The 16,935-nt window shown below is 39.2% G+C and overlaps 1 protein-coding gene across 2 annotated transcripts in view; it reads left to right on the forward strand.

Annotated features, from left to right (window-relative positions):
• Window positions 1–8,840, forward strand: part of LOC105916788 (G patch domain-containing protein 2-like) — a 48,102-nt gene extending 39,262 nt beyond the window's left edge. Inside the window, exons 10-11 of one of the 2 annotated variants that reach the window (XR_004933389.1) lie at window positions 3,082–3,400; window positions 3,473–8,840. Coding sequence is in view for 1 of the 2 variants with exons in the window: in XM_036150697.1 (XP_036006590.1) it covers window positions 3,082–3,245 (164 nt within the window). In the remaining variant the exon portion in view is untranslated. Of the gene's footprint in view, window positions 1–3,081 lie in introns of both variants that reach the window. The other variant, XM_036150697.1, reaches the window with a different exon arrangement.
• Window positions 8,841–16,935: the final 8,095 nt, after the last annotated feature.

Here is a 16,935-nt window from a genome sequence, read left to right on the forward strand (position 1 = left end):
AAATCGAATGTGAGCAGAAGTAGAAATGTAATACTTCTCTCGCTAAAGAAATGTTAGAGATACTGTAGCAAATTGTGGTCAAGTCTAAATAAAAAGTATAAAGATTAAATATATTTGTGATCAAGCTTTCGTTTACATTAAATGGAGTTTTTGACTCCTTTATGATTCCATTTTATAGATTTAATTTTCTGGTAAGCTTCAAATGAGAATTTCCTAATGTGATATTGTCGTTATTGTATTTTAAATCTTGTCTTAAAATTCAATTCAGAAGTTCTGTCCTGAAACAAAGTTATTAGTATATTTTTCATTCATAGCTGGTCATTAATTATTCAAAAACACAAGATACCTGGTAAAAAGAAAGTACGTGACTCTTTCTTACTTTTTCTGTATTGCAATGTCTCTCTTCACTGTTTCTGTGCTTTAGCATCACAGTCTATCAAACAGGCTAAATATATCATTCACAAGCAGAATTTTCATGCATGTCATTTGTAATATAATATCCCACCAAATATTGCGTCCAAGCACTCCTTTGTGATTGCAACGTTGCACACATTGATAAAGCGATGGCGAGTGTGATTCGAAACACGGTGCATATCTATTTGAAAATTATTTTAGTTTAGCTTTGTGTAATAAGCCCAAATTTAACACGTCAGTATTTGTTAAAAGAAAGCTTGTGAAAAGTTAAGCCAACCCTAGATTGTATAAAAAAGGCTTCATTTAAAGGGCGTTTACTGTCTTTTTTAACCGCGACTGTATTGTCTCGTCCTGACTCTGACCTTCACGTTAAGAGTTTTGTTGGTATGTGGTGCACCTCGGACATGCTAATGCACTCAAACTAATGTTCCCTGTCGTTTCTTTGTATCCGTCAAATATGAAAACTCCTGAATTTTGATCCAGCCCTTTTGACTATGTTTAACCTGAAGTGTTTGGGCTGGACCTCAGCAGCGGTTAGTCATCGTTCCCTCAAGAAATATTAATCAATTATCTTGCCCGCCGGATCAGTTTGGGGAAGAAGTCATCTGGAAAGAGGCACAAGCAGATATACGGGGAAAGAACTAAAGCACATGCCAGTGAATGCTGTAATGCCTAATCCTCTGAGACAGCCCACAGCCACAATGTCACTTCTAGTTGCCTTGTCCTCTGCTGTGGGGCTGCCTGGAAAATGCGTTGTGCGACTGCTGCTAACTTTTTTTTTTTTGAGGCGGCGGCGACCTGGAAAGATTTATTTATCAAAACTCAAGTTGAAGCTGTAGGGAAGCAGGTTAGGGAGCACAATTGCTCCTTTGTTCTTAGGTCTTCAGTGAAAAATACGCTCTGCTCTCTTTCAAATGTTTCCAAGCCAAAGAGGACCGGTTAAACGGGGGCGTTAGATATGAAGTGTGATGATTGGAGTTGAAAACATACGCGCTGCATAACTGGTTAAGCTAAAAAAAAAAAAAAAAAGCAGAGAGAAATGGCCTTTTAATATCCGTGTCCACGAGTCAAATGGGGCCAAATTGGATTAGGCTCACATGACCAAAATCTCATTAATATTTAACTTATTAGAAGAGGATTGCTGCAGTTTTTATTTCAACACATCCAAAGCAGTGATCCATGAGTTGTGAACTTCATTTTAATCCAAGTAGCTTCAAGCAGGACAAAAGGGGGGGGATTTACAGATGCATCTGAAAAACTGAGAATAACATTAAAATGCTCATTTGTATCAGTGATTCAGTCATATTTTAATAACATTCATTAAACACAGAGTAATATACTTCAAGCTTGTAGTTCTGTTGAGTTTTGTAATTTTGGCTTCAGCAAATAAAAAACATTTAGTTTACCAAAAAAACGGATTACACAAGATCTATAAAAATTATTCTTAACACTGAAATGTTATGTTATATAATCATGAAAATCATTGTTGACTCGACAGTCATCCAGCAGACGGTCATTGGCACCCTTAAGTCACAAACGATGATTGCTAAGATGTAGAGTTATGTTCTGAGCATATTAACGGAAAGTTGAGTGGAAAGAAAAAGCGTTGTGGAAAAAGGTGGAAAAGTTACTGGGATAAACAAGGCCCAGTGTAGTAAACCCTGTTCCAAAGTTTGAGGGAGATCAACAAGGTGTAGACTGTGGCGGGAGGTCTTCAAGAGCCACACAGACATATCCATGACATGGGTTAAGCCTCTCCTGCATCAAACGTAAGATTAGTTGGGCAAAGGAGAAAAGGACTGGTTAAAGTCTTTGTTAAATTCGACTGAACCGGACTGGACAAATAATGTTTGCACTTCATTTACAAAGCAAGGTCCCATAGTCTGAAAAAGAGTGAGGAGACACAGAATCCAAGTTGCTGCAGATTCCGTGTAAAGTTTCCCCAGGCAGTAATAATTTGGGTCACCATAAGCTCACTTCATCTATTTTATCCATTTTCTTCAAGTTATAACATCTCTTATGTGTTTTATATTCAAGTTACTTATAATATCTTTCAAATATTTTATGTTTGCATGTCTTTGATGCTGCACATACTGTATCTGTTTCTGCATTTTGGTCAGCTACCGCATTTTTCGGACCAGGGACATTTCCGCTTGTCTTCCCCCTCTCTCTCGTGTTTCTTGCCAGTAAACTTTCTAATAAAGGCCTCTAGTATTTAAAAATTATGAAAAAAAAAATCTAAATAAATAGATTCACTCTGGGTTTTATTATTTATCAATATAAATTATATATTGCAACAAAGCCATGCTTTGTTGCAATATATAATTTAATGCTGCTTGTCGGGACTTTGATGCAATCAACTGGTTTCCTTATATAGGAAATTTTTGACCAATCTGTATAATCTGACCCAATCTGTATAATATGATTGAACTTGACTTTGTAAAGTGCCTTGAGATGACATGTTTCATGATTTGGCGCTATATAAATAAAATTGAATTGAATTGAATTGAAATTACAAGTTTAACTTTCTAACTCAATTTACCAAAAACAACCTTTTTGACATTCTTATTTGTTGGTGCAACCATGTTTGAACCTTTTCTTATTTGTTCCTTGTGTGTGTGTGTTTTTTTTTTCACAATTCGAAATGTTCTTTGTCTTTCTTTACAGCCAGCAACCCGTTTCATAAAGATCACCAGAGAGAAGAGGCGAAAGGAGCTGCCTGCAGTAACACATCAAGCCTAGAAGCAGTAGGACCAAGTTCACCTCAGTCTCCTACTTCTGCTCAGCCTGAGAGTTCGTCTTTACTCCAGGGCAACCACGAGGACACTTGAAAGAGGCATCTAATTCCTAAAGCTATTGTGCCTGAGAACGAAATAGCTAGAAACCCCCTTCTACTCCACAAACTTTACAACAAAGAAAGAAAAAAATACAAAGCACATCATTAGTCTTCAAATCAGCATGCTCCTGCTCGATCCAGCCCTTCCAGGTAGTATATTAAGCATGACAAATGTTAATGCAATCAAGCCTTGTTAAGCCCTCCTCCATCTCCTTAAGGAAGAAGGCAGCTTCAAGTGGCTCCTCGTTTCGACTCAAGACTTTCTTGCTCTTCCTGTTTCCACGACCGAGTCGCCAGGCCACCCGCCACTGCATAATCCAGTAATTATGTCCACTCCCGTAGCACGGCACTTGTCAGCAGGAACCTCGGAGAGTGTGGTCAGTCGAGGCCCGTTGGCCAGGGGGGGCGTCTGCTCCACTTTAAGGCAACCAACAATGGCGGTAAAGCAGCCAGCTCTGAGGCAGATGAACATCACAATGTTTAGCTGCCACATGCTGTCGCAGGGTTAAGAGAGGCGACCACCGCCGGCGCGCCACACAAAGTACAGGCCTCCTATTAGCATGGGTTTGAAAAGCTACAGTTGCTACAAAGGTGCTCATTAGCACAACACAGGGGGGGAGCGTGGTCGCGGTCCTCGGAGGGCCGCCTCTGTTCTCTTCAGGTTACCTTCTATATTTAAATTTCCCAAAACAGATTTAAAGTTCAAGGCTGGCTGCAAGTCTGTTTGAAAAGGCAGTTTTCCAGCGACGCGGGCTGAGTCGCTTTTGGCGCTGGACGGGCGCCAGCTGAGGGGAAGTGGAGGAGCAACAGGAAATGAGAAAGAAGGGTTATACACATATTATTTCACAACCCCTTTGGGTATATAGCTTCCAACCGGTCTCACCATTGGATGCATTAAAAAGATCAATGACAACATGCAGAGAGAAAGAATAATTTGCATACCTTCTGTTACTCTGCAAGAGTAAAAGAAGGCTGACTTCCCCAGCTCTGTACGGACCCAGGGAGTAATGATATCGTGGGATCGGACGTTGTGACTGCTGTGTTCAGGTAACATAAGATTGATATGAGTGCAACAAGCCAAGATTGATTTCATAGATAAAATTGTACCAACAATTAACCCTGCGTATGGAAATATACGGCCATTTAATTAACGAATACACAGTACAATGATGGGTAACATGTTTACATCCAGTAATAAACCTTTGCGCCCCGTGATGAGCAGAATCTAATACCTGAAGAGAATGCATGGAGGCATTTATATATAAAATATCCCTGTAGTATAAAAGAGGCTTATTGGCTTCAACAAGTTGTTTCCTTGTGTTAAATGAAAAGCCTCACTGCAAAAAGGGAACTAAAAGTAAGTAAAACTTTCTTGAAATTTTGTATTTGTCCTTGATTTGAGCAGGCAAGTTTAAAATATCTGCCAATGCAATAGGATTGTTGCAAATAAAATGGGGAAACCCATCTCCATCATCTTATTTCAAGGGCACTATATCTAATTATCTTATATTAGGGGTCAAAATACTCATAATCTTATTTACCTGCTCAAATCAAAGACAAATACACTCATTTCAAGAACTTTTTACTTACTTTTAGTTCCCTTTTTGCAGTGCTTACCTAGAAATCTAATTTTAGTCTGAGCATTTTAAAGATTGCCCAAATATTTGTAGAAAGACACAAACCCAACAACCAGTCTGTACTTTTTTTTATGGTTGTTATGTTGACTTTCTGACAAGAAACTACTAATGGCATTCACTCAGAACCAACTCCCCCAGGCATTTAGACGACAAACAGGCCCACAGCATCACACATCATCCTTCACTTCACAACAGACCCACCTGGAGTGTTTGTTGTTGGAAAGTTGAGTCTCAGCTGACTCCAGTGAAAGTTAAAATCCCCGTAGAGTTTAACCAACTTTACTTTTTATGTTTGTGATGGTAGGACAGAAAAGGCCGTTTCCTGGATTCACTCCTAAACATCTTTTGCTGCAGTTATTTTGCTACTCACTACACATAGAGGCAAAATAGATTTGGGTTCCTATTAAGCATGCAGACCAGTGGCTAAAAGAAACATGCCTCTGTGACATGCCATATATAAACCACAGATAGACATAACGTCACAAATTACTGATAAGCCGTTCTTTAAACTCGTCCACTCAAAGAAAAAGTAAAGTCTAAGTTGAAAGCTGCTTCTGTTACTTTTATTTCAAAGGTATTTTTGTACCTATAATAGTACAGTGGTTTTGTTAAACACAATCTAAATGTTGGATTTTTCTACTCTTTTTAATGTTATTATGCTATTGCGATAAAAGGTGAATTGATTCCAATTCACCTTGGTAACCCTGGAAAACAACACTTGTTTTCCAGGGTTACCAATCAAGTTTTATTAGCCAAACATTGCTCATAATCAGTAAAAAAACAAAACAACTTATTCTGTTAAAACAAGTCTGAAAAGGTTTGTTTACTTAAAATTAAAAGTATAAGATCTATTTTTAGTGAAACTCATAACCTAATCAGCAGCTGCATGACGTGTTTCCAGAAAACTCAAAGCCTTTTTTTTTTAAGGAGAAGAATTGCATTTAATAAAATGAGATTTGCTTATTAATTTGAGTTATATGTCTGCAATAATCTATGTGAGAAGGATTTATGTGATCCTGCTGGGGAGGGATGACATTTATAAATGCTGTGTGGGCACGCTAGTTTAAATGGACGCCTCACACAAGACACACTGCCACAGAAATCCGTCAGTGTTGAGATCTCCCCCACCCCCTTAGCCACTATCGCTTTCCCTCCTTTTCACATCAGCAATATACACCCGATAAACAGCAATTGCACGAGTAGCTATTCATTTATTTATTTATGTATTTTGCCCTGGATGGCTTGGCTTAATTGGCAGTCAGTGTTTAGGCACCAGGGTTTGAAAGGATACTTGACATGTTTTTCCAAATACAGCATTCTTGGTCCGTTTTTTTTTTTTTTTTATTTAGTCTTTTCGACTGCAGGAGCGAGGGCCAAAACAAAGCGCCAAGGTAAACATTTACCCTAGAAAACGACCCTGGAAGGGAGGCAGAACTTTCTTGATGTACCTTGAACGACAGATGGAGTTTTGTGTTGAGTTTGAACTGCATCTCATTATATTCTCTGGTAACTTTTAATTATACAGTACAAGTGATTGCTTAATTTCTTTGCAAATAAAACATTTAAACCGAGACGCTTAAATTGTGACATTGAATATAGCAGTGGTTTTTTGGCTGTTTCTACAGTCAATCACGTTAATAAAAATCATCTCACTGCTTTCAGTGTCAGTGAAAGCTCACCTGTGAGGGGATGCAAAAGTGTTTATGGTCCAAGATACAAATTAAACCACTCAAGACCCTGCAGGATTGGGTATAATCAACAGATTAAGGTTAAAAGGAAAATGCCATGGTGTTTGGGGCACCTTTACTTACTTTTTAAACCTTAACTGCAATGGAACAATGTGATAACAATGCTGTATTGGAAAGATTTTTTTGTTTTTAGTTACATTCTGATCTCCTTTAGGAGCAAAAATAAAACACTACAAGGAATACCTTAACACGAGAGAACGTAATCTATGTGAACAGTACAGTTCTGAAACATATTTCCTGGAAATCTTATTTCCCCCTGCTGTCAGCTGTGTGCTTTTCCACTTTGGGGTCTAGAAAACCACCAAGGAGAGCATAGGTTATCTGATTTTAAAAGATAAGAATTACCTTTATTGTCCCACAGTGGGACAATGTGGGCGTGACAGTGGCAAAGACACATAAACAGAGTTACACACTAGATCAGTAATGAAATCATTCATGTAATAGAATGTAAGCACTATGGGTTTAAATGCGCTTTGGTAAAAAAGAAATAAATAAATACTATAACACTAAATTTAAAGTTAACCCTCCAACTACAAAACTCCGCCTTTTGTTTAGGTACATCCAAAAAGCCTGACCTCCCCCCTTGGGTCATTATCCGGGGCAGATTTCTACCATGGTAGTCTGACTTGGTGACGTTCTTGCTGTAGAAACAAAGCGGATTGAAGAATGATCCCTTAAACATATTCTGGTTCTATTAAGATGCATCAGTTCCGGCACGGGTCAGCCAGTAGCAGCAAAAGAACACCCCACCTGCCGCAAAATAATTAGCAGTCACCATAATGACGCCTCGCCCAGACCTTATGCCTCAAAATGAATTTACAATGGCTTGGAAAATAGGGGAATGGGATGTGTGGAGCTAGTCAATTGTCCTGTTACAGTTAAGGAATCCGGGCAGGCTGGTTGCACTCATATTTCATCCCAGGTAAAGATTACCTGTCAGGCCCATGGGAGATGTATTGATCTGTTTTCCTTTTTCTGGCAGCAATCACCTGACAAAGGCACCTAGGAGGTGAGTGAATGAGTGATGCCTGGTCGGCCCCGGTCTAGCCCAGTGGTTTCTGTTGTCCACTGATAGGTTTCAGAGCTTATGAGGAAGAACAGCAACAATGCCGTCATAAACTCTGCTTGAAACTCGTCTGTATGCGTGCAAAGCAATGCCCTCTGTGACACGGGTCACAGGTCAGTGGGGAATTAGCTTTTTTTTTTCCTTTTCTTTGCACATTTCTTGTCAGTGGCGTTTGTTCCTACTGCGTAATGTGTACTGATGATGAAAACGTATGCAAAAAGGCCACTCTGGTTCCTGCTGACATTTGCATGTTGCAAGTCACCTTAGTTCAGCTCACTTTGGATTTCAGAGGAGACCCAGTTGATTCGGGACTTGCTTTTAATGAGAAAAAATCCAAGCTGGTGTGGGTGAATGTTACCCCGTCTTTCTGGCTATGATCTTTCTCAGCATCATATAGGTTCTTGGCAGCTAATGTATTTATGTAATTGCCTTGATAGACAAAAATGTATGTATTATTGTTAACTCAACGTGTCTAAACTAGCTGTGATGTTTAAAATGTGTTGTATTTACGATGTGATCATTTCACATTGGATAATTGAGGATTTAGGTATGAGGTCATTAATGTTGTTAATGGAATTAAGTAATAGATTGCACTGGAGATACATCACTTTTTAATATATTTTTTTTTTATAATTTCATTTACAGGGATTTACGAAATTCTAGTATCAGGGGCAGCTATCACATATGAAACGTTCTGCAAGTAGCATCTTATCTCTTGAAGCTGTTATCTTTATGGAGGCAATGCCTAATTGCTTTGCAAATGATCTAAAGAGGATTACTAATCCCTTAGAAAACATCTGCACCGTGTTACTACATGTAAGAGAGACTTTTGCAATTCAAAAATTCAATATTAACAAAGATTTTATTCAGTAGCCAGCTTTGTGGTTTTTATAACATAGAGCCCCTGGGTTGTTTGATGTTCATTGAACTTTGTATGGCTATAAGTATAATTGTTTTTAATCGTTCTAATTAAACTCAAGTCATTTGTGTGTTTTTTAATGTTTTGGAAGATTCACGGCTGAAGCAGCGTCGTACATGTTTTGTTCCTCGATGTTATGAGTATAAGAAACGTCAGTATTTATACAATCTCAAATGCAATGCTGAATTTATGTGCAATAAATTCGTTTTGGTGATCAGGAGCTTTGACGTGTTAATGAGGGGATGGGGGGGTTGTTTGTATGTAGCAGAGTTTACATACAGGCAGTGTGAGGGTGAGACCATTCAGTCTCCATCAAAATAATTAATGACGATGTAGTTTAATCAATGACAAAAACAAGCATATTTTCCTAGAAGAGCGTAACAAGCTACACAGACATGTATGAAGCATGTTCATACATAGCAACATTTTTTATGCCCCTTTAACTCTTTCACGTTTTATTACAAATAAACCAACACAAAATAGTAGGGCTGTGCATAAAAATCGATATAAAGATTAATATCGATATTTTTAAAAACGATTTAATATCGATATTCTGGCTTTCAATATCGATATACCTCCCAACCTCTAGGGGGCGTTATTACAGCGCAACCATTACAGTTCACAGCGAAGGAGAGCAAGTGAGACGAATTTGTGGAACGGCCGACAGGATTTTAGAAGCTCCTTTGTCCCTAAAATCAGATGTTTGGGCACATTTTTGGTTTCTGTGACACGTTAAATGCATTGAGGCAAATGCACTTTATTTTCCAGTTAATATGTCAGTGATCAATAAATAGAACATAAACATAATATTTGGCTGATTTTGGTGATTGAATCACTGAGCATTAATTCAAAGTAATAAATATCGATATTGGAATCAAATCAAGCTGAGCTATGTATCGAGAATCGTATCGTATCGTGAGCTGTGTATCGAGAATCGTATCGAATCGGCTCATCCTAGATGATACCCAGCCCTACAAAATAGTGCATATTAAGTGGGAGAAATTATACATGCTTTTCTTATTTATTGATATATACTTACTGATATATACTTTTTTAATATGTATTCATTGGGAGTAACTTCCTTTGTGGAAGCAATTTTTGCTGTGAATATGCACCCGTTTTTAAAGGGTCCTAGTCACGTACCATGACTTTACAAATTTCTTCGCCAGTAGTTTTCTGATTATAATATCATGCCCTGTTGGCTTATTACACTTTATTTCTTTGTTTACACTTTGTTTGTTTTTTTGCCTATTTGTTGGTAAACAAAGCGTTTTTTTCTATATTCACCATAGCAAGGCCACTTTACTAGAAGTACAATATTGCACATGCTCGCAATGAGTAAACATGGAGAAGCAATGGAGCCCACAGACATATATACAACGTTATAATATAAAACAATCATAAGTATATGTTAATTCCTACCTGAGAAAGGTAATAGCAGTAGAGCTGATTTGTACTGTGAACAAAGCACATGAATCATGCATCCTCTCTACGTGCGATTCAGCATTCAGCGGGTTGTCTACGTTTGTATGCCTGTGATGGAGCCGAGCGAGTCAGCAACGCCCAGTGGAGGTGCGAAAAGAAAGAGGTTAAGTAAAAGAAAAAGTGCGAAAAGAAAGAGGTTAAGTAAAAGAAAAAGTGTGAAAAGAAAGAGGTTCCTCGGTACGGCCAGCAGATGACTCAACAATGCTCATGTCTGCTAATCGTGCTTGGTGCAAAGTTCATTTCAGGCTCAAAAAGGACTATTAGAAAACAATTTCAGGATGAGCGCTTGCTGTATATTTTAAACAATTGGTTTATTTTTGTATTGTGAAAATATATGACCAAGCCCCTTTAAGGATTGCCACTAATTGTTCAGTGGATTTAAGCCTGGACTTTCAGTGGCCCATTCAAACACCATTACAATGATTTAGTCCTTCCATTTTGGCTCTGACTTTCTGTTAAAGATGTTGTAAAGAAGTAAATGGCCAAAACGTTTTGCAAAGATGGAATAAAAATGAAGGCCTGATGAAAATCAACAAAATGCGCTAGATTACAGATATTTATAAAAAATGTAGAACAATTTTCAAAAACATCTTAAATTGTATGTGATTAAGAATTCCTTAAACTGGTTTTTAAATGAGCCAAGAATCTCAAGACAGTGTAAAAAACAAAGGCTGCTCCTTCCACAGCCCAGGGCCCTGTTTCAGAAAGAATGGCCGATCTGCTCTGAGTAGAAAGCATCTAGTTCTCCCTTGTGCTGTCATACTCAGAGTTTTCAGTTTTAGAACAGGTGATATCAATCAGGTAACTAAACTCAGCGTCCAATCAACCCTGAGTTAAGCGCTAGCTTGAAAAAAAGCCCACATTAATGGAACGCAGATAATGAGATTCAGCATGGCAAGAGCAGGAAATAGGAAGCGTCAAAGTGCGCATTTCTCATCAATGGAAGTAGAAATGTTTAATGGTGACATATGGAGAATATCAAGACATTATTAATAAAAAGAAACAATGCTGTTGCTGCTGAACAAGTGAGAGTTAGTGACAGATAATTGCTGAACAAGTCGATTTGTGTGACGGAGAATTAAAGCTGTATTCTCACGCTACACTCATTTAACATCCATAAAAACAGGGGTGTGCGCGCACTGATTACGTGTGATAGTGCGTGACAGAGACAAAAAGGACACAAAAGTAAATCCAGATGAAACAAAAAATACAGTTTAATCAGGTTTGGACCAGTTAAAGGCTAGTTATGCCTAACCTTAACCAACTAAAACATTAATTAGCTATATTCAACACATGTCTCAGCACTTTTTGCAGTTTCTAACTGGTTTTGTTCCAGGATTGCCCATCAACTCTGACTATTACCACAGCAGGACCCTGCTGCCGCCATGTTTTACAGTGGGTCTGCTGTGTTTTGGGTAAGCATGGACCAGAATGAGATTATCAGAGTATAACTTTCAAAAAATATATATTTTAAACAAAAATGTAAAACATGATCTAATTTCTTAGATCATTGAAAAAAGCAGTGGTGGAAAGTTACTACTGTAGGTACATTTACTCAAGTTACTGCAATTAAGCACAATTTGTATGTACTTTGTAGTTTTTAAGTCGTTTTATTTGTACATGAGTATTTTACTCGGTTACATTTGAAATCACATCAGTTACTGAGTAAAAAAACAAAAAAAAAATCACTGGAAGAAACAACAGTGATCCATTGAGGTCAGAGTTATCAGATCCCAGCCTGGAGGCACATCAGTCGGAGTTTAGTGGCGACAGCAAAAACACATCAACCACAGTTGAAGTTGATCACCAAGAAAAATAAGAAACCCCATGGCTATACTTAATAGACCAGTTTAACTTTATAGGTACCAAAAAAGACAACAGCTTTATAATGCAACGTAAACTGTTTGCCTAGAGAGATCAACTTCTCCGCATTTAACATTTCAACATCAAACCTACACAAGTATTTGAAGGTAAGTGAAAAAAAGGTTTTAGAGTTTAGTGAGAAACTATGCTCATTTTTCTCAGACAGTGGCGCATGATGTGCTAATGTATTCTTTTACTTTTAACATAGTTACTGGTGTTCCGATGCTTCACCATACTTAATAAGAATGGCATACAATTGGTTCATGCTCATACACTGCATTTAAACCCGCATAATTGTGCATACGTTAAATTCAAACCATCATTTCAGCATATCTCTGACTACAAGGTTACATGTGTATTAAATTGGGTATTAAGTTCACATTGCTTAATTGCATACCTTGCATGATTTCAAGAAATGTACGCACGTTTTCTATCAATTCTTCCCGTAAGTGGAGTTGTAAAATAGTTTAATCCTGTGTTAAATCATTCACTCTGGTGTTGGATCGAGTTATTAGCGTAGTAGCACTTTTCCCCAAACTGGTAGACTGTCAAAATGTGTCAAAACAGCACACCCCTTCATAAACTGTACTTTCTAAGAAACAATGTAATATCAAAACATCAAACTCCTACACAAACATTGGCATGCTGTTTCGATATGCTATTCTGACAGGGTAGGCCACACCGACAAAACACCGGCTGTAACCTAAAGTTAAAAATGGCATCGTTAGCGCTAATCAGGTGGTATCTAATTACTGAATATAGGAGTTAATAAGTGAACAGTATCTGTACTAGGACCATGTAAATATGTTAAATAATACTTTAAAAAAATAATGTAAATAAAATCAGTTTTATCTGGTTCTTGTGATTATAATTCATACTGGCTTAGGCTGAAAATAGAGGATCAGGTGCTTAGTTTGGAGTCGGTTAATTAAAACTATTAGCTGTGGGATAGTGGAGATATTGGACAAAGGATGGGATGAATATCAGAACTGTCCGGTTCTGAAGAGGAAAACCACAGAGAAGCTTCATAGATGTAGTGAAAAATTCAGAGTTTTTGGTGTGACAGAGAAAGATGCTGAGATGGCTCCTTGAATTAAAAATGGTTTGAAACCAATATCTCCTTGGTGAAAGAAATACACAACAAGGACTTTCTTCTGCTCATTAAAAAGCAACTAAGTAATTTTCCCTTGAAGTAAAAATTTAATGAGGTACTTTTTGTACTTGAGTTACATTTGACACTTGTAACTTTACTTGTATTTGAATACAATTCTAAAAACCAAAAAAAACCTGTACTTTTATTTTTAACATTATTTTGGTACACTTTCCACCTGTGGGGAAAAAAAGCAACCGCTATCCTTACTGCTGCTAGAATGGATATTCAAAGATAACTTATCTGCCTCTTTTATCCAAACAACACAATAAAATATGTATATGCTAAAATAAAATGTTTAGCCGGTGGTCTAGAAGCCGTTCCTCGGCTGAGTGACGGCGGTCCTGGCGAGTACAAATCTTGGTACAGCGGCTCGCAGCGAGGCTGACAGAGAAAATACTCAACCTGGGCCGCTGGAGATTATCAGTCGATCCCCCGCTGTTAATCTTCCAGCTGAATGCCGAGGACCGCGGCAGTCACTTTGCCACGTGTTGAGAGTCGGGAGCAATTCTCTCCGCTCGCCGGTGGTCCACAGTTACAAATCACATCATCAGCTGTCTGAGCACCCACAGCCACCTCTTCTCCACCAGATTGATGGTGAAATGGAGGAAAAATCAATGGCTTCCTCTCGTCAGAAAGAGCCTGCTCTGTCATGTTTGGTAGTTTGATGTTGGGCCTCTCTTCCCTTCCCTTCCCTTACGCCGCTGGAAATTGAAAGCTCAGTTTGAACAAACTGACAGACACGGATGCGTTTCAGCTGATACAATGACCGATTTCAATCTATCGCCTTTCATTGGCGAGGTCTGAAAACACTTCCGTGCCACTGGAGACGATTAGAGTGGTCGGGTTGAGTTGGTTGAGGTTTTCTAGTGCGTGATGGGTTAGTCTTCAAACTGTCTCAAAGGCTTCTGTGTAGGTGACCCTGTGAGCAACAGCAATCAGTTTTCTCACTTTGCCCCCCCTGCCATCATTTAATCCTTATCATCACTGTGACACGCTGCAACTTCATAGCAAGGTGTCTGTTCGCCGCTTCCTGCGAGACGAGCGAGAGCATCGCTGAGCTTTTTTTCACTCCGACACGTATTCTCCCCCTAATGGGAAATTCAAATATCACATATCAGCTGAATGCAATATTCACTTAGCGGGAGATAACGCTCTGCCTGATGTGTCTCATGTATCCGGTTGAGGATAGGCCCGGCTCGGTCCTTGACACCAGATCCGACCGTGAAAGCGGCTGTATATATTCTGACGGGAGCTCGCGGGGAGCTTGTTCGCCCGCTCTGTGCTTTATTGGCTTGCGTGTTGGTCGTCTTGTATTCCCCCGTGTATTTGAGGGAGAGCAGATTCCAGGGGCATCTGCGCTCGCCGTCCCCCCCCCACCCCCCGCTACCGCTCCCCGAGCCCTCCGGAGCGGGACCATTCCTTTTCATTTCTGCTGGCATTCTAATCAGAGCATTATGAGCTCCAGCGGGTGAAGTACGCAGAAAGTTGTGTTTTCTGACAGCCAATAAAAACCTTATAATCTCCCTGATTCAAGTGGCCCATTTAGAAAAAACACTAACTAGCACAATCGCTCACAACACCCCTCTCCCTATTTCTTCAATGCCCTTTTTTTTTTATTTAATATATAGCCCATGAAAAATGAGAGACTCCCGCTTTGCTGTGTAGATATTTTGCTGCTGATGATGCGAGACGAATTTCCATCACAGCTTTGTTTCCAGCGGGTGAGCGGATAATCTTTTACAGTGCGGGGAGGGAGGGCGCCGCTCCCATCAATCTCCGAGGCTTATAGCTGCTGCATGGTTGCCTCGCCTCACCAAAACTGCTGCAAAGCAACACAACCCCGGCCCGAGAAAGGGTACGTGTGACTACACGGTGAGCCCAAAGACCCTCCTTAACCCCCCAGAACAATGCTGCGCCGCTGTTCCATTAGTCCTGGCATTGTTGTTATTATAATTTTTTACATCTCAGAGAGAAGCATTGCTTCCCCCCGCTGACAGCTTCGGGGAAACTATGTTTTCAAGCTTGCTCCTTTTGACAAGAGGTTTCATCTGTCTCTCTGCTTCTCAGTGTTGCAAAGCAGAAAGGTCTCGCTTGTACTTGGGGCATCCTGCCCAGGCGGCCTCTGGAGAGGGGCCCCTGGTGCCCCCCCACCCCCCCGTGCTGGTGTATTGGCTGGCTGGCATGCACGCTGCACGCTTCTCACCACACCCCGCTGCCCTGACAATCGTTCGCCGTACAGCTACCCCCCGCGGAGACTATTACGCTCTGATTGACAATAATGGGAAGTGGCAGAATCAATGGGAGACAAGAAAGGGGGTGTGTGTGTGAAATTCTCCAGGAGCTTCTAGTCACAGACCAGGGGATCTGGCAACACTCACCTGTCATCCCTGCAGCACCAGCATTAGAGGCTGTGACAGCAGGAACTGATGGAGAGAAAGACACTGTTGTCATCATCTCCACTCTGACAGCCCAGTAATGGCGTTTCATCCGAACACTTTGGTCACAGTTAAATCCAAATATTTTCATATCTCTACTAAATATCGAATGTATGAAACAATGCTGATTAAAAATATTTGCCCTCTCACGGTTTTCCTGCCCCTTACAGATTTTAACATCAGGCAACCATAACCTAAATTAAAAATGTAGTTTTTCATTGATGGTTTCATTCATCTTAAGTGATAAAAGCTCCAGGGCTGATTACTACACGACCTGCAGATTTAAGAAATCAATTTAAATAGAACCTGCCTGACAACATGAAGTAGGCTAAATATCTGAAAATCCCCCCCACCCCCAAACAAATTCAAATATATATATAAAAAATTCAAGAACAATTACTTAATCAAGAAAAGTTACTAAGTCTTTCCTTGAGCTATTTTTTTCTGCTCTTTATGCAAAGCGGCAAAATATCGCCCCGACTGGGTTATGGTGAAAAGCATATCTCTGAATGAAACCCTGTGGTTCAACTGATCCCAAACCAGCACCTACACAAGTGTGCACACTGCAAAAACTGGATTAAAAACACGTAAACATGTCTTCAAATTAGTGTATTTGTCCTTAATTTGAGCAGGTAAATAAGAGGATCTGCCAATGGAACGGGTATCTTTACACCTAAAATAAGATAATTAGATACACTACACTTGAAATAAGATGATGGAGATGAGTTGTTCCTATTTTGAGCGCAAAATTCTTATTCCAATGGCAGATCATTTAAATTTGCTGCTAAAATCAAGGCAGAATACACTAATTTCAAGAAAACTTTACTTATTTTTAGTCATGTTTTTGCAGTGCATGTGTGGTTTAAGGACCATTTTCCCAACACATACTACACTGGGAGGACCCAAAGCCTGGTCACCACAAGGAAAAAATGCTGTTGTCCAGTTACTGCAGAGGACTGCAACCTTTACAATCCGAAGAGCCATTTTGCCCTGAAACCAGCTAAATAAAACTCTTTTACAGCCACAAATCCTACATGACCATTTGAGAAAAGGCAACTCATACTTTTGGATAACGATCTACTATATCAAATCTGCTGTTATATTTTTCAAGAACCGCCATTTTATTTTAATTTGTAGGGCTTAAAATAAAGAAAGACGTACAACTTTTGCAAAACGAGAATGAATTTTCTTCTATGAGATATTTGATAATTGTGCATAATGATGTAAAAAGAGTTTCCAACTTGAAGACAAGATCAAATTTTACTAGTTCTCTCAGTATTTAGTTGTGGAAATTCAGCACAATTGTGACATGAAAAAAAAAAACTGGAAAACTGCTGAAACCTCCAATTATTATTATATCTATATTTAACAATCTTAGT

The sequence above is a fragment of the Fundulus heteroclitus genome, chromosome 19, assembly GCF_011125445.2.
Source record: "Fundulus heteroclitus isolate FHET01 chromosome 19, MU-UCD_Fhet_4.1, whole genome shotgun sequence".
In the NCBI taxonomy this organism is placed as follows: Eukaryota; Metazoa; Chordata; class Actinopteri; order Cyprinodontiformes; family Fundulidae; genus Fundulus; species Fundulus heteroclitus.